Source organism: Medicago truncatula, chromosome 5 (genome assembly GCF_003473485.1).
Source record: "Medicago truncatula cultivar Jemalong A17 chromosome 5, MtrunA17r5.0-ANR, whole genome shotgun sequence".
Taxonomy (NCBI): Eukaryota; Viridiplantae; Streptophyta; class Magnoliopsida; order Fabales; family Fabaceae; genus Medicago; species Medicago truncatula.
In genome coordinates this window covers 28,421,060-28,442,743 of record NC_053046.1, presented here as the reverse complement: position 1 = coordinate 28,442,743, position 21,684 = coordinate 28,421,060, and the positions used below count along the sequence as shown (strand labels likewise).

The window sequence follows — 21,684 nt, the reverse complement described above, 5'->3', positions numbered from 1 at the left end:
TTTTTAAAATATATATTTAATTTTTTGAAAAAAAAATATTTTAAAAAAAAATAATCTTTTTTTTTTGTAAAAAGAAAAAAACTCAGAGCCAATGACAAGGTGACACGTGTCCAGGAGTTAACTTTTTTTTTTTAAAACCCTAACGGAAACCTAACAGAAGGGACCAAAACGAGACTAAAAAAATCTTAAAATCCTCAAACAATCTTTTTTTTAGTTAAGGGACCAAAGCGATACCAATTAAATAGTTAAGGGACCAAAAGAGCATTTAACCATAGTTTATATTTGTGAACCATTTGTGTCCAATTACATGGTTGACAATTGACTCAACACAAGGAAAATAAGCTTTTGGTTAGGTCAATAGTCCAATCTTCAATCATCAATACTCTTAGACTAAAATATGCTTTTAGTCCCTGTAAATTTAATAAATTTGGGTTTTGATCCCTGGTAATTTTTTTTTTAAATCAATCCCTACAAATTTTTTTGTTTTTTTAAAAAGGATCTTGGGCTCACTTTCTTGCTTATGTGTCTGATTTTTACATAGGTGTCACTTGCTGACTGTTTAATTATGCACAGGTGGCAGCCGCATGTAACTGATTTCATTTTAATTATTTAAAAAACAAAAAACATATTTTTGAAATAAAAATAACAAAATTGAAAAAAAGGAAATTAATTTTCGATATAAAATTTTTGAAAAAAAAAAACGAAATAATAAAAAAAATCAGTTTATTTTTTTAAATAAAAAACTATGGAACTTAATTTTCAAAATTAAAAATAAAAAAATAGGAAATAATTTTAAAAAATTAGAAAAAACAAATTAAAAATAAATAAAAAATTAGTTTTTTTCGAACTTTAAAAGGTTTTTATTTTTATTTTTTCCTGGAAATTAATTTTTTTAAATAAAAAAAATAAAAAAATAACAATAAGTTAGATAACATTTTTCTAAAATTTTAAAACAAATAGAAATTTATATTCAGATTTTGCTTTCAAAATTGGACAGAATTTATTTATTTTCAGAATTAAAAAAAACGAAAAATCCAAAAATTTGAAAGAGAAAAAAGACTTGACCAAAAAAAAAAAAAGATTTTTTCATTTTTTTTCGAAATAAAAAAATTCTTAAAAAAATATGGAAATTAATTTTCGAAAATCAAAATTAATTTTTTTTGAAAAAAATTAATTTAAAAATTAATTTTTTATTTTTTAAAATTTTGGAAAAATTAATTTCCGTACTTTTTAAATGTTTTATTTTAATTTCAAAAATATATTTTTTCTTTTTTAATAAAGGTTTTTAAATAATTAATCTAAAATAATTACCACGTGGCTGCCAACTGTGCAAAGTTACTCCGTCAGCGAATACCACATAGGTATAAATGTGCCAAATTATTAGTAAACTTGGGTAAATGACTATTTTAAAAAACAAAAAATTTTGCAGGGATAGATTTCAAATTTTTTTTTTACCAAAACCCAAACTTACCATATTTACGGGGATCAAAAACATATTTTAGCCATTATCTTCTTACATGATTGTTATTCATTCTAAATTTTTCTTTTGATGTTTTCCAATTTGTTGCTCTTTTTGTGTTCCATACACAATGTTCCATTATGTTGCCTTTTAGAGTTTAATTCACTCTCATTTTTGTCTCCATAATATATATGCAAAGATGAGAGGGCGTGTTATATTGTTTGCTATTATAAGACTTTAAAAGTTCAAGACATCGATCATAGTTGTAACTAAATGTGTAATAATTCAATGTCTTTACGATAAAAGAGTACAAGCAATAATATCAAATTCATAAATAAAAAAGAAAAATACACAAACTTTTCACACCATACAATAATAATACTATCATCATAATCTCCAACAGTATACATCACACACAATAACGATATGAACACGCGAAAAAGACTTCAAGGGGAAGATGTTGAAGGTGGTGGAGAGAAGAAAGGGATGGAGGAGATAATGGTTGAGATTGAAGGAATGTTGGGAAGTGAATTGGATGGAAATGGTGGAAAGTTGAGAGATGGAAGTGTTGGATTGGTAGGAATGCTAGGAAGTGGTGGCATAGTGAGCTTAGGCATAGAAGGGATAGTAGGCAATGGAGGAACATTACCTTGAGGTTGAGGCAATGTTGGCATTGAAGGCAAAGGTGGCAATGTTGTTGGGATTGAGGGCAAAGGTGGCAATGTTGTTGGAATTGAAGGCAATGTTGGATTTGGCAAAGTGGGAATGTTTGGCAAATTGGGTTGTGTGGTTGTTTGCAAAAGGTTTCGAGCTTCTAGGCTCATGTTTGACAAGGCAACGAAAAGAAATAAAGATGTGATGAATGTTTTCATTGAGGCCATGACTTGATGAATTGATAGAACTAATCAAGGTGTATATTTGTAGAAGAGTGTTTGATTTGAGATTTTATGAGAAGGAAGGGGATAGTGTTTGGTCTTATATAGAGTAAGAAATATTTGAGGGAGGTATTGGTCCAGCATTTAGGGTGGTTTGGAGACCTAACTATTAGAGCTTTTGTCAAGTTTCAGTTAGTTCAACTTAGAGTGTTTGGTCAAAAATATTTTTTGTGGTTAAAAATCTTGCCTGTTATGAGTTATGAACACATAATATTCAAATGTTGGATGCCAACTCTTGCTGGTTTTTTCTTTGTATGTAAATAGAGAAGGTGACAAATATTGTATACATATTTCCTCAAAACACAAATAATGTGTGTGTGTATATATATATATACATTCGGGAATTTGGCAGCTGAGAACAAAATGGAGTGGGGCTATCTAAGAATAGGTTACCTACCTTATCTAAAATAACAAAACATAATAGGTTATCAACATTTCACTAGGTAACTCTCACCTGGTAAAAGGTGACACACACACCTCAAAGAAAATATAAAACGTGACTTAGTTTTATTTAATTGGATGTGCTTGTAAAAAATGTAAATATATTGAATGAATATTACCAAGTTTTCTTTTGATCTATTTTTAAATGCACAATTTTTTTTGTCTTGATCATCCAATTATCGAGTAAAAGGATCGTCGATCAATCCAGAGTGAGATCATAATAGTATTATTTTAGCTAAAGACCGGAATCAAATAATAACCAAACGGTTCAATTTTAGCCGAAACTAATTATTTGATTCAAACTACTTGGTTACTGTTAGCCTTTTCAATCCAAATTTTATTTGTGCCGAGCGCAACAAATCAAATATTTGAGCTCAAGTACCTTATATGCAGAGGCTGGGGTTCGAACCCCAGACACCTCATTTATTCATCTGAAAAAATGTGAATTCTAGCCACTAGACTACTTGACAAAAAAAAAAAAAAACCATGTATCATCGTCTCTAAGTTCTAGCTCAACAGACAAAAATACCGAAATAATTGTTAGACCAGACGTCGTGCATGAGATTCGAACCCCGATACCTTCACTTTGTGTGTGTGAGTTTGTTTATAATGACTTTGTCATCTCATCTATCTACCATCAAAAAGAAAAAAAAAAGAATCATGTATCCTCTACTCGCAATTGCAAAGATTAATTATGAGTTAGATAACACCGCAATGGATAGAAAAGTTCTTCCGCAAGAGATTTAACACATATGCGGCTAGATTCCAACTTAATAAGTATTTGTGTTTATTGAAATAGCTTTTTGTTTGTTGTTTTTGGGGTTAGTTTATCTTCTCTCTTTCTTTTGTGGTTTGGGTGTTTTTGTCCATCCGGTGGAGGTGCCATCGACTAGTTTTTATACTTGACTTGTGGTTTTAACCGATTTTTTGGTTATACCGCGTTTCATTGAAATCTCATATCTTTCGACAAAAAAAAAGGACAAACTTAAAAAAAAAAAAAAAAAAAAAAAAAAAGAAAAGAAAAAAGAAAAAAGAGGTGGTCTAAAAAAATCAAAATGGTTAAACACGTGGATTTTGAATCTGGAGACGTTTTTATGCGACATTTACGGTAGGTTGGATGAATTTTTTTAGGAGTATAGTTTTAAAGACTTAAGTCTATAATTTGATCTTTAAAAAACTAAAATAATAATATGATAAATAGGTATTTAATATTTCGAGAGAAATTGAGATCTCAAAGGAGACAACATACGTTGGATATAGTATAATAAAACTCTGTTTTGAGACCATATAAAAATACACATTCATAAATAAATATAAAAATACACCACTGAAGTGAAACTGTTGGACATTTTGTATTTTTGTGTTTGCAAATGATATTTCTATACAAGGACTGCTCATACTAGCATACGAGGTAACGGTATACAATTCTTTTGCTTTAATTGCAGAAAATTATAAGTTGGATAATCCCAATAACCATATTCATTCCTTCATACATGCGAAAAGAAGTAATAATTGAGCTCATAGGCTGGTTGTTCATTACTAAGCCCATGTTTGGAATCACAATGAATTCGTTAGAATTATGACGATCAACTGTGATTTTACAAAAGTTAATAAAAATTTATTTTTTAAATTCATTGAATAAATTATGTATATGGTCTATATTAACGTCCACCATAATATAAAAAACACACACCAAGTCCAATCACATTGAGTCCAACCCTCTAATGGATTTAGATATATTTTGTTTAGTACCACCAAAGTTAAATTATTGCAACTTGCAAGCCAATGCCTGTCATTATCAAAGACTCAATTTGCCAAATGCAATAGAAACTTTTTAGCTTCCTTTATTAATAATAAAGCACTCTTAGTCCTTCCCAAGTTCAAAAGCATTGCTAGGCAGTATACAATACAAGCACAATACACAACAACATAAAGCTAACTAGCTAACAGTTTCAGGTCCACCACATCAGTGTGTAAACAACAACCATTAAATATATAAGAAAAAGAACAAAGGTATTGTGTTGAGTTTTTCTTCAAATCCTTTTTCAAAATCCAGTAGATTCAAGAGGAGGCTGTGATCTGATTCTACTCTTTCTTAGCCTTTCAGCAATGATGAAAGCAAGCTCGAGAGATTGTGAAGCATTAAGTCTAGGATCGCAGTGTGTGTGGTAGCGTGAGCTAAGATCGTCAAATGTGACTATCTTTGACCCACCGATGCACTCGGTCACATTTTGACCTGTCATCTCGAGATGAACTCCTCCTGGGTGGCTTCCTTCTTGTTCGTGAACATCAAAGAATGCTCTCACTTCAGCCTGTGTCCAATTAATTCAGTGAAACAAAAGTTAGTAACATTATTGGTAATCATAATCACAAAATTCAAATCTTGGGATTAAAGTTATAAAGTGGTATGATGTCTCTTTCTATAAGTTGGAAAAAAAATAAAAATTTACACTAATATGGTCCCTTAAAGTCTAATCCCACCTACCCAAAAGAATTACAATTTAGCAACATAATGACAATTTTAGGTGAACCCTGAATCATCAAGGGCATCTCTACAAAAATTTAGGAATATACCCTCAATTTAACAGTAGAGACTGGACAGGTTTCATATATTTAACAGAATACTTAATCGAAATTCAGAGTTCACCCAAAATTTACAGATGAATCGTGTACCAAGGTACAAAGATCGCCAAAGCGAGTTTTTCCTATCCTAACACATAATTAAGGGATTCAACTATGTTAGACCCAATTGGTCAATAATGACATTCGTAGTCACCAAAGAACAAAAAAATGATTTCTTGAATACTTAACTATTTCACCTACTTCTACAAGTGGCCCTTTTGCCACCTACCACTCCAAATTCTAAATCATATACATAAGCCTTGAAGTTTGGTAGCCCACCATCATGGACCAGCTCACATACATTAGTCAAATTAAGCAAGATTTACTTACTCTCCACTAATCTTTTTCAATGTTTTTCCTTATTCTAATTTTAAGTAGAACTTTTAATAGTAGGCATGATATTTATTTCTAGCAAAGATTGTGAACCACAAGTGGAACAATTTCATTATTTGGTGATAAATAAAATTTGATTGTAAATCAAAAAGTAAGATATTAAAGATACTCGAAAGCAACATGTCACCAACTAAAAAAGAAAGAGTCGATGAGAATTACATACCCTGATGGCATCGAAGGGGCGAGTTTTGAGACCACATGGAGCCTTTATGGTGTTTCCATGCATAGGATCGCTGACCCATGTGACAATTTGTCCTGCTCTACGCACTGCCCTGATAAGATGTGGAAGCTTCACCCTCATATTTTCAGCTCCCATTCTAGTGATTATAGTTATTCTCCCTGGTTTGTTTTGAGGATTCAAGATCTCAATGAGTTTAACAAGCTCATTTGGATCCATCTTGTCACTTACCTGCCAATGTATAAAAAAAATTATAAGAGATTGTGCTAAGTGATTCAATTTACTTGCTTAATAATATTTAGTACCTCAACTTATAAGAGATTATAAAACGAAATTGAAGTTGCATGATAAGAATAATGTACAAACCTTGATTCCCAAGGGATTAGCAACTCCTCTTAGAAATTCCACATGGGCACCATCTAGCTGTCGGGTCCTCTCACCGACCCAAATCATATGGGCCGAGCAGTCATAATAGAGACCAGAAGTTGAATCCAACCTAGTAAGTGATTGTTCGTATGGCAATAACAAGCATTCATGTGAAGTCCAGAAATCAGTTGTTCTCATTATTGGATGGTCAACAGTGAGACCAGCAGCAGCCATGAATCCAAGGGCCTCGTCAACTCGGTTAGCAAGCTCACGGTACCTGTCATGCCAAGAATACGTTTAATTTACCAAAATTCACATTTATATATCCAACATTAACATAACTAGACCATGTTAGAAACAAAACAAAGAGTTGTAGCTGCACAAAGTCAACGGCTGCAGAGCCGTTGGATAAAGACTTAAATTGGCGCAGTTGAATCTAGATCTCAATCCAACAGTTGCAGCCGTTGCAAAGGATTCAAGTTAGCACTTCCATGAGATCAACTATTATCTTGAAAGCAATGAAGGAATAATAACTACACATAAACACCCTTCTTTAATGTTTAAACCTCATATTAACATCAACTACACAAAGCTTATTGAATAAATCATTCTGAATTTTTAAGAATCCTCTTTTTTAAATTATTATCTTTTTTCATGTTTCTTATCCTTATTATTAGTCTTTCATTTCACGGTTGAAGAACAGAAGATAAATATTTACATAGATAACTATCAATTATCATCATAAGTATCAGCATCATTATACATGAAATTGAACACAGTGAGCAATCAACATCATTATTTGAGAGGAAAATAACAACCCAATGCCAACCACATTAAACATGCATACCCACTTGTTATATCAATCATCACTTTACCTTTATCATCATGTATTAAACCAAAAAAAAATCACTTAAAAAACAGATCAAATCAATTTTCTTCCATTCTAAAAAATATTTTTTAGGCGAGTATATTCTCAACAAAGGTGAGTGATACCTTTTGAGACACTCTCAGAAGGCTGTGGAAAAGACAAAAACATGTCTTGGCTTTTTGCCATAAACAAAAATTCAAGAATCAGATTAATCTCCTTTAGACATAATTCAAAGTCTAAAATGTAAAATAAAATAACTTTATAATGTGTCATGTATTATAATTTCAATAGTCAATTTATCAACAATTGAAAGCAGTCAAATCTTCACAAATATAGGACTAATTTGAATAACAAAACCAGAAACTAAAAAAATATATCAAGGAAACTTTATAACAAATAAGAATCACAAATTCCTTGGAGAAAAAAAAAATTAAGAAAAAGACAAAGTGAAGGTTACAATATACCTGTCTCCTTGCTCACTTTGTTCAGTGAAATCCAAGTTCCACTGAGTAACCCTCTGCATAGCAGCATAACCACCAGTAGCAAAAGCTCTGAGAAGATTCAGAGTAGCTGCAGCTTGACAATAAGCACGGATCATCCTCTGAGGATCCGGTGTCCTGGATTTCTCATCAAATGCATCACCGTTGATGTTATCCCCTCTGTAACTAGGAAGCTTCACACCATTCTTCTCCTCAAAATTATCCGATCTTGGCTTCGCAAATTGACCCGCCATTCTCCCCACCTACACATAAAAAAACAACTTTCACATTTTCATCATCACACAAAAATTGAATCTTTTTTTTACACAAAACTAGATTATGAGCTCATCAGGGTCAGTTAAAATCTCGGGGTTTACTAAAGTTTATTACATATTCGCATCACATCAACATTGGAATTTGAATCCTCGCAGATTCAAATCCTCAAACAAGTCAAATCCTTACCAACTGGACGGATAATATTGATTCTTTTCAGAATCATCAAATCATTAAAAATATTTAACTTAATAATAACAAATTAACAACACATCTAAAGTCAAATCATATGATTGATTATGATACATCATTTTAAAAAAAAGAAATAACAGAATTTGAAGTTTTTACCTTAATAACCGGCATTTGACCACCAAACATCATAACAACACTCATCTGAAGAATAATCCTGAAAGTATCACGAATATTATTAGCATTAAACTCCTTAAAGCTCTCAGCACAATCACCACCTTGAAGAAGAAACGCGTTTCCCATAGCAGCTTCACCCAAATGCTCCTCCAAAGTTCTAGCTTCACCAGCAAACACAATCGGTGGGAAAGCATCGAGTGTCTTGAGAACCGCTTCAAGGTCTTCCTGACTCGGGTATTCAGGAAGTTGAAGAGCCTTCTTGGATTTCCAGCTGTCAATGGTCCATTTGGTGGATGCATTGCGGGGGATGGTGGTTGGTTGAGGCTTGCTCGGCTTTTCGGTGAGGACCGGGTTTTTTGCTGGTTCAGCGGCGTGAACGGCGAGGATTGAACCGGGTTTGGGTTTGGGCATGGGTTTGAGCCCGATGGGGAATGAAGGTGGGTTTGGTTTGGTGGGTTGGAGTAATGATTTGGTGGGAATGAGAGAGGTGGAAGATGTTGAAGAGAGAGACATTGTGTTTGTGTTTGTTTGTTTGTTGCAGAATGATTTTGTTGTGTTTGAATGTTTTTTTTATTTTATGATGTTTTTGAATGGTCACGCTTTGAGAGAAGGTGGCGTGAACTGGAGAGGGTATGAGAAGTTATGAGAGGGTTTTATAAGGGAAAGAAAGAAAGAAAGGGTTTGGTTATTTTGGGGGTTGTTGTTGGGTAGAGACAGAGAGAGACGTGGTGGTAGTTGGGGGAAGGGTATTTTTGTCAATTGAGAAATTTTTTGAGGGTATTATGGGGAGTGTGGTGTGGTTTTAGAGGTGGCGACCAACAAAGTCAAATTCATTCATTTCTTTTTCTTTTTTAAAATAGTAGTAAGATTCATTCATTCATGCATTTGTTTGTATTTTTCAAATGTTTTATTCTTTGAGAATTTTACTATACAAATGTTAACAAATTCATGCATTTGTTTGTATTTTGTAAATGTTTTCTTCATTGACAATTTTACTATATAGAAATGTTACCAAGAGTTTTAGAAAACATTTTAAGAAATAAAAAAATTAAATGTTATTTTAGAATTTGTTGTTGGGTATAACAAAATTCTACAAAACCGATTTGTCAATCTCTATTTATAAACATATGTTTAAACATCACATTAAATGTAGAATCCTTAACGCACTTTTTAAAACAAACAACACTATTATTATTTTTTTTTTTTTACAATAACAAACAACACAATTGGATTTGGTGATGAATATGAAAGATGTGTGGCCGAATAACAAATGCTTGAGAGCAAGTGGTTTCATGGATCGTGGAGAAATCTTTAATATCACATTAGTATATTATCACTTATAAATATTTATTCAAGTCATCTCACATCCAATGTGACTCTTCAAAAAATAATCAAATTTTTTAAAAGTTAAATTCCTTTTTGTTCTATTAGCTCAACTGACAAAATGATAGTATTTCTTTGATATATTAAAACACAAGTTTTCTTTATTTTGACATCATATTAAAACATGAGTTTTTTTTTTTTAAAAGGTAGTATACCCCAACCTAACTCAATTATAAACACGAGTTAAAAGGTAGTATACCCCAACCTAACTCAATTATAAACACGAATTGACTAGGCATGGCATTGGGGGAGGGTGGGGACGGATTTTACATTCCCCTTCCTCATACCCGATTTTAATATATTTACCCGTTACCCTACCCATATCCAACGGGGATGGGAAATTGAACCTCATCCCCGTCCCCGACTGATTTGGGTATCCCCGCCCCATCCTCATCCCCGCATTGAATAATTTTTTTTAATAAAAAATATAAGATTTTTTGCAACCTTTAGAAAAATTTTGTAATGCATTATCCAGCAATATGCTTACTTTAACATTTGTTAGACCGATTGATTTAGTTGCTCCTTTAAATATCAATGATAGTTTTTATAACATAACAATTATCAAACAAAATAACATACATATCAACATAAAATAATTTTCTACATTCGAGACGGGTTTGGGTATGGGTTCGGGGTGGGTGTCCCATACCCGTGTCTTAAAATCGAGGAAAACCTAAACACATACCCAAACCTAGTTAAAACGGGGAAACCGTCAAAATGAGTTTGGTTCGGGTGGATAATCACGGGTATGGATTTTGTTGCCATGCCTAAAATTGATGAATTAAAAAATTAATCAATTGACGAATTAAACAAACACGAGTTAAAAATTAATTTTTTAACTCAACGTACCAGTAATCAATTGACGAATTAAACAAACACGAATTTTTTTGACAAGAAACAAACACGAATTTAAAACGGCAATTTTCACATCTACGCGTAAGGTACTTTAGCATAAACTTTTTAAAAATCGTATATCCTTTCATTTGGTGAAAGAGTATTTTTGTAAAGGGTATTTGGAGGTGGCAACGAAGCCAAATTGATTTACATGTTCTTTTTTTTTTTTTTAGTAAGATTCATTCATTTGTCTTTTTTGACATAATTCATTCATTTGTTAAATTATGTATTTTTTTCCTTTTGTTATATTCTACGCCATATGTATTGGTATTCTTTCATTTTTGTTATATTCAACTTATTCTAATACAACTTTTTCAAATAAAAATGTCAATTAATAATTAAATTATTAATTCTGTCAAAAATAATAATTAAACTATTTAGTAAATATTGGATGATACATGTACTAAGAGGGTACGATGAACATAGTTTTTTAGGGGAATGAATAATGTTTTTAGAAAACAATGAATGTAGTATCATATTATATGATAAGGGGGAAATAAAATATCATATTTTTGTGTAACATTTATCTTCTAATATCATCATGCATCTAAACTTTTTTATTTACTTTTTATTTTTTTCACCTAATTAAATAATTGAATTTTAATTTTATCATCTATAATGTTACGAAATCTAACAAAGACTAAAACTCAACCATAGACATTCCTCTTTTGAGACAAGTATACATCTATCAAACTTTTCGCATACCCGAAATAAAACTCACGGAGTTTTAATAATTGAATTTTATTAGGGTGAAGATGGTTACGATGGAGGAATGTGGAACCAAATACTCAACATAATTTACATGTAATAATTTGGAACAAAATAGTTTCGGGTATCTATTTTTACGTGGCGGCTACTTTAGAACCAAATCCCTACAAAGGATAATTCAGTTCAACGTGCAATACTTCAACATAGTATAAATGTGTGTGTTGCAGGTTGCGTGAAGTGGAAAATGTGAATCACTTACTTTTAGTATGTGACTTTTTTTTAAAGCTTTGGATGCAAGCGGAAAAAAGAGCTCTTATACATGGACACCCTTTTGTGTCTTTACCAGTCTTCTACCACTCGTTAATGACAAAATTAATAATAAAAAATTATGCATATTCCATGTAAGAAAAGAAAAAGAAAAATTATTTTTTGCCTTTGATCTCTCTCTCTCTCTCCACGGGCACACCATCACCATCATTCTAATCCTTCTTTTTCCTTCTTGTCTCTACCATCCTCAATTGGAAAATATTGTCCTCTTTTCCGAAACAATTGTCTTACCATTCTTAACAAAGTTTGACTGTTAGGACTCGTCGTCAATCTCGCATCTCTCTGTCATTCTCTTAGGTGGCGGTTCTCCAAATCTGGTGTGTTCCACCTGAGATCCCACTGGCCATGGCTTCGCCAGATCTATAAAAATTCGTTTTAAATTACGGGAGTCAAAGGTGAGATAGATGACGAGGGAGATAAGGGGGGAGAGAGAGAGAGAGAGAGAGACAACAAAGTGGGAGGAGAGACGACAAGAGTGGCCGTGGACGAAGATGGTTATAGAAAGACTGAATCCGCTGCTAGGGTTTTCAGGTTAGGGGCAATGAACAATGACCAGAGATGGCTTTTTGTTTGAGTTTCTTTCTCCTGTGAGATCTAAGGGTGTGTTGGTCTTTTCATTCATTTTGGATTAGTAAATAAAAAAAATCAGAACAAATGCCACCTAAGCGTGTGTATGGGGTGGTATGGCTGAAATGAGTGTCTATGTAACTTTAGCCTTAAAAAAATTGACATAAATTTTCACTTAAGACTGATATTTTCAGATTATCTTTGTGAGAGACTAAAAATTGACGAAAATTAAAATTTACAAAATGTAGTTATTCCATTTCCTTTAAATTATAAGACCTATTTCAATTTATTTTTGCGAGAGACTAAAAATTGATCAATATGAAAATTTTCTTTAGAGGCAAAATGAAAATTTACTTAAAGTAATTTTTCCTTTGTATTTATTACAGATCATTTGACTTTTTTTTTTTTTTTTGTGGTGGCTGGGGTTTGAACCCTGGACCTTGCATATATTATACATTGTTCTTACAAACTGAACTAAGCTCACGATGATCATTTGACACTTTTCATGCATAGATATTAAAGTTACATAAGTATAATTATTGTGTATTATATTTTCATTTGTTTTTTTTTGAACGGTTGCATATTATCTGTATATGACTATCAGCTGTGAAGCCCATATACGAGATACGATACGGTACCGATATGGAAAAATTTCAAAAATCAAGATACGATACGACTGGGATACGTTAATAAAAAATTATATAATTAAATATACAATATAATTATAACCATTTTTGTATATGCAAATATATTAACAAACAAAAGAAACCAGTAATAGGCTCGTAGCACATCAACATAAATAATTATAAATAATATTGATGATTAAGAAAGTGATAATTAGTCAATTACATACACAATATATCCAAAAAGAGCACCACGAGTGCTATACTATATTCAAAATGAACATTGTTAGTGCTATATTATATCGATCCAAAAAAGAAGCACTATATCCAAAAAAGAACACATCAGTACTCAAGAGTTAAGTTATTTTAGTTAACATTAATTGGCAAATATCGGGGGAGCTATCGGTTCAGGATAATTATCAGATACTCTTCTGATACGTATTGGGAAGTATCTTAAAAATAAAATTTAATTTCCGGATACTCTCTTGATACGTATCGGAAAGTATCATGCAGATATCGGTACATGATACAATTCGTCATCCATTTTAAAGTATCGGAGTTTCAAAGTAAATTGTCTATCTGTGTTCAATATTCACTTTTTATAGTCCAAAATGAACTAATAATAATAATTGTTTCTTTTTTTAAAGGTATTAATATTAACAATTGGTATATTAATAAATTTATATCCAAAGAATAAATTTATGATCTTATACAACAAATATATTTAAAATATCTTATAATCACAGCTGAGCCGATAAATCTGAGACTAAAAGCAAGCCTCGTCAATTTTGACATAATCTTTGACAATTGTCAAAATATCTAATTGTTTTGCTTTAGATTGTTGTGAAAGAGTTTGGTGAATAGATTGGTTGTTGTCTGCTACATTTAATTAATTTGGTTTCTGTTGACTTCACCATTTACAATCCTTCAACAAATTTATTTTGTCTTTAGTTTGTGCTATTTATTTTTTAATCATGTACCTCTTATCTATTTTGTTTTGATGCTTCAGATAAAAATAGTAACATTAGGTTTATAAGTAAATTTCGATGAGATAAGTTGATATAGTTATGCAAATAAGTGGACCATGTTGATTTTTTTTTTTTATTTGAGAGGGGGAAGTGGATATGTTGATATTTTGTCACATTAGTTTTATATTTTTTCTGTGAGTGAGCAAGTCAACCCAGTCCTTGTTTTTATTTTATGATCATGTTTTAAGTTTTTTTTTTATAGCAAAATTATCATGCATAAAAAATCTTCATAGGTGACTTTCATCCCTCCCAGCAATGTTGGTATCAGAGGTCTAACAATCATTTCCAACAAATAAAAAATATATTAAAAATATATCAAACAAATTTTTTTTGTCACGTCACAAATTTGAATAAGATTTTTAAACCAACTACAACACCTTAAACATATAAAATAACGTACATAAGAACAAAGAAAGAAATGGTACAAACCAAAACCTTCTCAATTCATAAATACGAAGCAAAACCGAAGAGAAATGTCAAACCCAAAAAGAGAATAAACAAGAAAAAATGTGAAACAAACCAAAAGAAAATAAAAAGAGCAAGAAAGAAACAAACCCAAACAACTATTATATCTTACCCCTAGAGCGGATATTATCAACTTGAAAACCCTTTTGAACCTAAAAACTATTTTTTCATCAATTACATTTGATTTAAGCTATGAAGAGTGCTAAAGATAATACTTTTTCAACACTTATTTTTTTTTTTGGGTGAAATTCATGCAAGTTTGGTATTTTAAAAGTGAGTTTCACATGAAGTAGTATGATCCACATAGCGCTCATCTTATAAAAGAGTAAATGTTAAAAAAATATATATTCCTAACAGCCCCTTTATTTCACTATTTAGAGGGACGAACAACTTGGTTAATGGTTATCCATGCAAACCTTCCTATGATTATCGTTATTTGCATATTAGCCCCCTATCGACGACATTAGAAAGACCATACCAAGTTACCTACCCCTATAATAAGTAAAATAAAATATCACAAAGTTGGTCAAAATCAAAATTTTCCACACGGAAAAAGCACATCAACTTGAAGTTCCAAGTTAACACACGTGCAAGCAATGCAACAAGGTATGTGTATGGAATTGCATTATTGAATTGTGTTTTCGGTTACGTTTTGCATTGAATTGAATTGACTATGTTCAAGTTGAAGACTTCCATTGCAGGGTACAACTGTCTTAAGCATTTTATTTCACCAACCCACTCACACTTCCTTCCGGCTTCTCCTACCCCCACCTATCTCTATTTGAATTATTAGTAGTCCCTATAGAACTTACAATAGTTTATTTCTTCTTCCAATTATTTATCTATTTAAATACTAATAATTATATATTTGATTTTTATAACCAACAAGTAATCAATGTTGACCCTTCAAAATAAAAAAATTGTCACAGTTGACTCAGTTGGTAAAGAGTGACTCACTCGCAAGGTCATTGATTTAACCTTTCATTATCAACATAATAATCTTTTTGATATATACTTTATAAGTATTGATCTGTCCGGTGAGGATTGATGAGAAACAACGGTGGCGGAATGTGCTCTATTACAGTGGCGAAGAGTCTTCGCGGTAGAACGAAATGTGTCTGCAGACACGTTAGCACTCCAACACTCAAGTCAGTAAGAAACTGTGAAAGAGTGTGTAGAAAGTGTTGTGAAAAGTGAATCATACCTTGAGGGTGAAGTTAAGTCACCCTTGCATAGGCGCGCGTGAGAATAACTGTCTCCAGGTTTTGCGGCGTGTGATTAGAGAGCAGTTAGAGGACACGTTAGCGGGATCCTCGTGCGGAGGCGTGTTTGAAAGCAACATTGTGTACGGAAGTTGGTGTGTTCCTTCAGCGTTGAGCCTTAAGGCGACGTAAGTATAGTCCACGTGTCAACATAGGATTGGTCTTTTAACCGGTCCAAAATAAGTACCTTTGTTAGCTCTCGTCGAACCTTGAAACTTATCTTATCCGGGTAAGACCTTGAAGCCTTACTCATCTAAATTTTTTATTAATAAAAAATATTTTATAAGATAAATCTAAAAAAAGACTTAAATGTACTTTTATTCCCCTATTTTCAAAACAATAAACTTTTATCACTCATTTTAAAAATTTATTTTTCGATGCCCTACTTTCAATTTTTTTTTTTTTTTTTTTCCGAGTTTTGATCTCCCCTTAGGGATCAATTTTGATGATATATCATATAACAACGTCTAGGTCGATAAATTTAATAGTCATGTCATTATTGTTTTATTCAATAATTATTACTTTATAATAAATATTTCATTTATTAAAATAATTAATTAAACTATATTTTAATTTAATCCATTTTGAAGTACATGATTGATATTTAAGAAGTGTGTATACAAATTAAATCCATTTATATATGTAAGAAAGTAATACGTGGAGTTTATTTGAATAAAGTCAGACCCATTTCTAACATTTCATGAGCCTTAAGCCAGGTTTAAGAAAATGATCCCCGTATATAATAGATTTTTATTTTTATTTTTTTATATGAGATATGCATTAATCAAGATGGTTCCTATAATACATGTTTTACAATTCAAACTATGCTGACACTTCAAAATATCTTGTATCAAATGCATCTCATCCTATATATTATTAATAAAAAAGAATAACAAAAAAAAATTGAGCCAGCCGAACCAAAGGCAACAAAGCTAAGTAAAACGATAGTAGACATACTAAATTTTATACAAGTTTCATTATCTGATTTGATAATTCTATTGATTTATTACCTTTAAAATTTCTCAAAGAACTTCATTATCATTCCAGTAATATGAAAACCTTTTATCATTTATCAATAGAAAATTATATGTTACTTATCAAATTCGATGTCCTAAACATGAAACTTTCATATTGAAACTCATATTATAAAATGAAATATAAATATAAATTCATGTTAAATTCAATCTGAAACACCAAAAAATATCTCGAAATAAAAAACAAACTTGGTCTCTAGGAAGTAGTAGATATTTTGTATTTTACGCGTTGCTTCTAAATTTTGCAATTTGACTAATGAAATGCTGAGGTTGAAAATGCTAAGTTGGGGGTGTGAAAATGAAATGCTGCTGGGTTGTAAAAAAAGAGTGAAATGACTGATGGACTTAAGTCTGGTAAATGTTTTTGCGGTTACTGATATTTATACCATCTTTAAACCCAGTATTACTATATACACCCCCATCCGTAAAAGAAAATTGGACCTAGGCCGCCTCACCCCCGACCTATGCCTTGGGCGAGCCCTGAATAAAGTGCACGATAGATAGATGTTATGGCCCGATTGTTAAATATTTTATGGCAAACAAGTTTATTTTTTGAAATAAAATAATCATACTTAGAAGTTTTATTAATTTTTTTTATTGAGAAATTGGAAAAAACTAAAAATAGATTAAAATGATAATCTGCTTTGAGTACTTTCTTTAGAAAATCATTTTTATAACATTTTTTTTAAAATATTTTATTAGTGTAAGCAAATTAATACAATATTGCTTCTTCTTTTTTTACAAAAAAATAATTATTAATTATTTAATATAAATTTTTTACAGTACATGATAAATGGACCCTCCCTATGATATAATAAATTTAAATACAATATCAAATATAAAAATAGGCCCTACAATATTCATCCACCAACAAAACATTAGACTTAATTAATCAATTGTGTAGTGAGAATGATCATAGTAGAAAAATGAAATGTTACTACAAGATAGAATCATCCATTCCTGTTGATTTTATTAGCATAAACTACTTAGTAGAGATTTGTAAAGCAAAGAAAATCTTACAAAATTGATTTTACAAAATTGATTAAGGGATTTATAAAGCAAAGAAAATCTTACAAAATAACTACTCTTTCCGATCCTATTTACAAGAGACATTTAGGTCAACAAAAGTTGATGTATTTAATCTAAATTTTTAATCAAATAAATCATCTTTTACTAACCTAAATACTTCTTTTAAATAGAACCGGATGGAGTAGTTTATAAGTTTGGACTTTCTACATTTGTAATGTTTACTCAAATCTGTAATGGAAGTCTGTACATCATGTTGTAAATGTTACTGAGAAATATAGTTGACACTTGAATGAAGCTATGTTCATAGATTATAATTTTAATGCTTAATAAGATTATGTAGTTATAGTCAGAAGCTGCCTTGCATATAGAAAGTAATGATTAGAAAAATGTATCACTTGGCTGAGTTTGTATAGTTTTATAGAACAATGTTTAAGCATAAATTGTTAAGAAAAGTCACGTTTTGATGTGGGTTAATAGTAGGTATCGAATGTTATGATGCTTGTTAAATTTTCAATTTGAGATGTATTTGTTGTAGTTTACTAACTTAAATTCTTAACTTGAGTTACTAGAAATTATATACGTTATGTTTTTGTTACTTAAATGAATAACTCAATGTACTCATCACTTCAGTTCATGCTATGCTCAATGTGTAGAGTAGTTAACTAGTATGCTCAAGACTCCAATTATTCCTTCTAACTAGTAGCTAAAGCTAACTCAAGATCTGACACTATAAATTGTTGAAATCCATGCAGTGAATTTGGAATTTTCAGATCGTAGATTGATGATCAAGGTTTGCTACTGCAACAAACTATTTAAATTTGCTACAACATCAAATTCAGGTCCATTAATCAGTCGTGTGATTTTGTTGAACTCAAGATAATTGAACTCAACATGATAATTTGGTAGTTTCATAAATGATAAAATCATAATATAAAAGATGTGTATTAATAAGATAATTAAAAAAATAAGGTTTAATTGCACTTTTAATTCTCATATTTTCATTCATTTATGAAATTGATCCTGCCATTTTAAAATCACTCAACTTTGATTCCATCCTTATGTTTAATTTTTGGACTTAAAAATAACAATGAAACATATTTTAAATGAAGTAATATACAATTTAATGATGTAAAATCATCTATCTCGGTTAGTTATTTACATTTCACCAATTCAATTAAATAAATAAAAATCTTTTGAACTTTCCTTAAAAAAAAATCTTTTGAACTTAAATTTAAGATTTTTTTTTTATTTTCTTGTAATTTCATGAGTGTTAGTCATTTTACATCACTAACTCGGATGATACATCATTTAAAATGTATTACATCACAAATTTTGAGTTGAAAAAATCTTTGAGAGTGATCAAAATTGAAGTAAATTTGTCATCGTGAACTTAAAATCAGTTGGTATAAACAATGCATAATATATCTAAGATCTGAGGTTAAAATTCCGGCCACCACAATTTTTTTTTTTTTTTTTTGAAGTAAATGATCATAAAGATTTGACGACAACATTTAAGTGCACACATAAAAGGGAGTCCTCGTTTTTTTTTTTTAAGTAACACATGTTTCGCTTAAAAAAAACACTTTGAAAATCTATCATGTATGCTAATAATGGATCATAAATTGTCAATTACAAGTATCGCCCACGTGCAATGTCCACATGTATGCTAATAAATACAAAATTAAATCAATTTTTTAGGAGCCAAAAGTTAAATTAGTTTAATTTTTTTTGAAGGAAAATTAGTTTAATTTAAAATATGGAAAAAAGGAAATTATTATAAATAGGGCGACCCTCGTAACCATTTTATAATTATAATATGGGTGTGTTTCTTTCCGGTTTACCAAATTTAGTTGAAGGAATAGCATTCATTTGAACATAAAGATGGAAATTTTATTCTAAGGTATTTAAAAAAATATGTTTGCTTAACATCAGGGCCGTCCCTGAGAATTCGGAGGCTCGGCTCTGAGAATGAAAAGAGGCCAGTGATAAAATCAAAACGTATTTTTTTTTTAAAAGAGCAATGTTCTATTTATATTTTTTAAAAGATAAATACAAGGTGCCGTATATATGCGGTACACCTAAAGGTGAAAATGACTACTGTATACATGAGGAACCCCCACCTAACACCAAAATATAGAGGAACTAATTCCAATAATCCTAAAAGGCTAAAACAAGAGGACAGAAAATGAAACCTGCACAAAACCACCAAAAGTCATGCGCGGATAGAGCTGGCAGCACAACATCATTAGACATACAATGTTGAGATTGAACCATAAAATAAAATTAAAACATAATTAGTAATTAGCAACATATATGATATATAAATTCAATTATACACTGAAATTTGAATAATTTTAAAAAAAACTCCCAAAACAGTAAATATGCAGAAATCAATTATTACTAATTCAGTTAATAATCAACCAAATCTCTATCAATCTCTATTTGAGCAATTTTAACATTCAACAAACAGTGTTGTTTTGAAAAGGGGAAAACCGATTGTAATTTGAAACAGTGTTGTTTTCAACATTCAACAAATCTCTATCAATCTCTATTTTAGCAATTTCAACATTCAAATTAATGAAAGAGAGTTTATTTACTTATCAAACTGTGTTGTTTTGGAAAGGGGAAAACTGATTGAAATCTTGAGAGTTGAGAATCAGTGATGATTTGGTGAAGAAGGAAGAAGATGAAGGAAAGCCTGATGATGTGAATCAGTTGATGATTGATCAGTGATGGTGGTTGTGAATCGGTGATGGAAAGCCTGCAGAGGTAAGTAAATTCTAGTCACTAGACACCTTATAAAGTGAATTCTAGTCACTAGACTACTCGACAAAAAAATTAAACTAATCCACCAATGTTAACACAACAGAGAATCAAATATGATATTTTAAGAGTAAGACACTTTAAAGTATTAAGCCAACACTATTAGTCCAACTCAAATGAGTTTATATCTCCCTTCATTAAATAACTAATGATAAGTTAATAATGATTTTAACTTGATTCAATAAGTTTTGTCAGAAACAACTATGGGAGTATTTTTTAGTCAAATAAAACCTCAGGGAGTAGTAGTTTCTCTGTTACTTTTTTGTCTCTATTTTCCTTCTTCTGGCTGACGCATAATGTGGATAAAAATACGAGAAAGAGATTATGATTACATGAATTAATGATGAAACAATTTTTGTTACAATCTGAATGGAATAAATCCTAATTTTTTTATCAAAATGTTAGAAGGTTAGCGCGGAAAGATACGTTTTGGTGATCAACGTCCATTCTTCATTGTTTTAAGTGTAACATATTTTTTTCCCAAATCAAATCATATGATGTTCAATTTTACTTATATGATTGCTCTTAATCTAACGTCATATTTCAACCCAATGCGCTACCCTTCATAGCCCAAGCATTATTTTTTTGTAGACGGATGAAATGTCAAACAACTATTGAAACACATACGCATAAGTAAAGAGCATGATTTGAACCACAATTACAACATTCAATCTAGCAATTTCAACATTTTACTAGTTGAGACAAGACACAGTTGTGTAAAACATTCTAATTAATATGGATTAAAATGAGTAAATACCCAAGTTCGTCCTTGAATTTGCAAGGACAAGCCAAATTCGTCCTCAAATTTTTCAAAATATCTATTTTATCCCTGAATTTACCAAATGTCAATCAAATCGGTCCCTCCGTTAAGTTGGCATGTTAATGGAGGTGACGTGTACTGTTAACCTCTCACAAGGCTTGCCATGTCAGATGCCACACAAACATGGACTAATTTGGCTTAAAATGACAAAATTTCCAAGGACCAAATTGATTGATTTATAGAAAATTCGAACTCACTTTTGCAGAAAAATAATTGTTACCCAACGTCTCTTTCTTCCCCAAATCCATAACATTGGAACCCTAATTTTATAATTTGTCACTGAGAGTTCAAAATCTCTAAAATTTCTTCCATTAATTGATGACAACGTTCTTCCCCAATTC

At 30.9% G+C, this 21,684-nt stretch overlaps 2 protein-coding genes across 2 annotated transcripts; both read right to left on the bottom strand.

Moving 5' to 3' along the window:
• Positions 1–1,719: 1,719 nt before the first annotated feature.
• On the bottom strand, positions 1,720–2,416 carry LOC11442493 (protein PELPK1). Its single transcript, XM_003615106.4, has one exon. It carries the CDS (start codon positions 2,338–2,340, stop codon positions 1,906–1,908), a length of 435 nt encoding a protein of 144 aa, XP_003615154.1. The 5' UTR covers positions 2,341–2,416; the 3' UTR covers positions 1,720–1,905.
• Positions 2,417–4,630: 2,214 nt separating this feature from the next.
• LOC11427371 (phospho-2-dehydro-3-deoxyheptonate aldolase 1, chloroplastic) lies at positions 4,631–9,030 on the bottom strand. Its single transcript, XM_003615104.4, has 5 exons — positions 8,363–9,030; positions 7,727–8,004; positions 6,395–6,671; positions 6,014–6,259; positions 4,631–5,147 (listed from the first exon to the last, which is right to left on the bottom strand). The coding sequence occupies exons 1-5, from the start codon at positions 8,891–8,893 to the stop codon at positions 4,881–4,883; spliced, it is 1,599 nt and encodes a 532-aa protein (XP_003615152.1). The 5' UTR covers positions 8,894–9,030; the 3' UTR covers positions 4,631–4,880.
• Between the last annotated feature and the right edge of the window lie 12,654 nt (positions 9,031–21,684).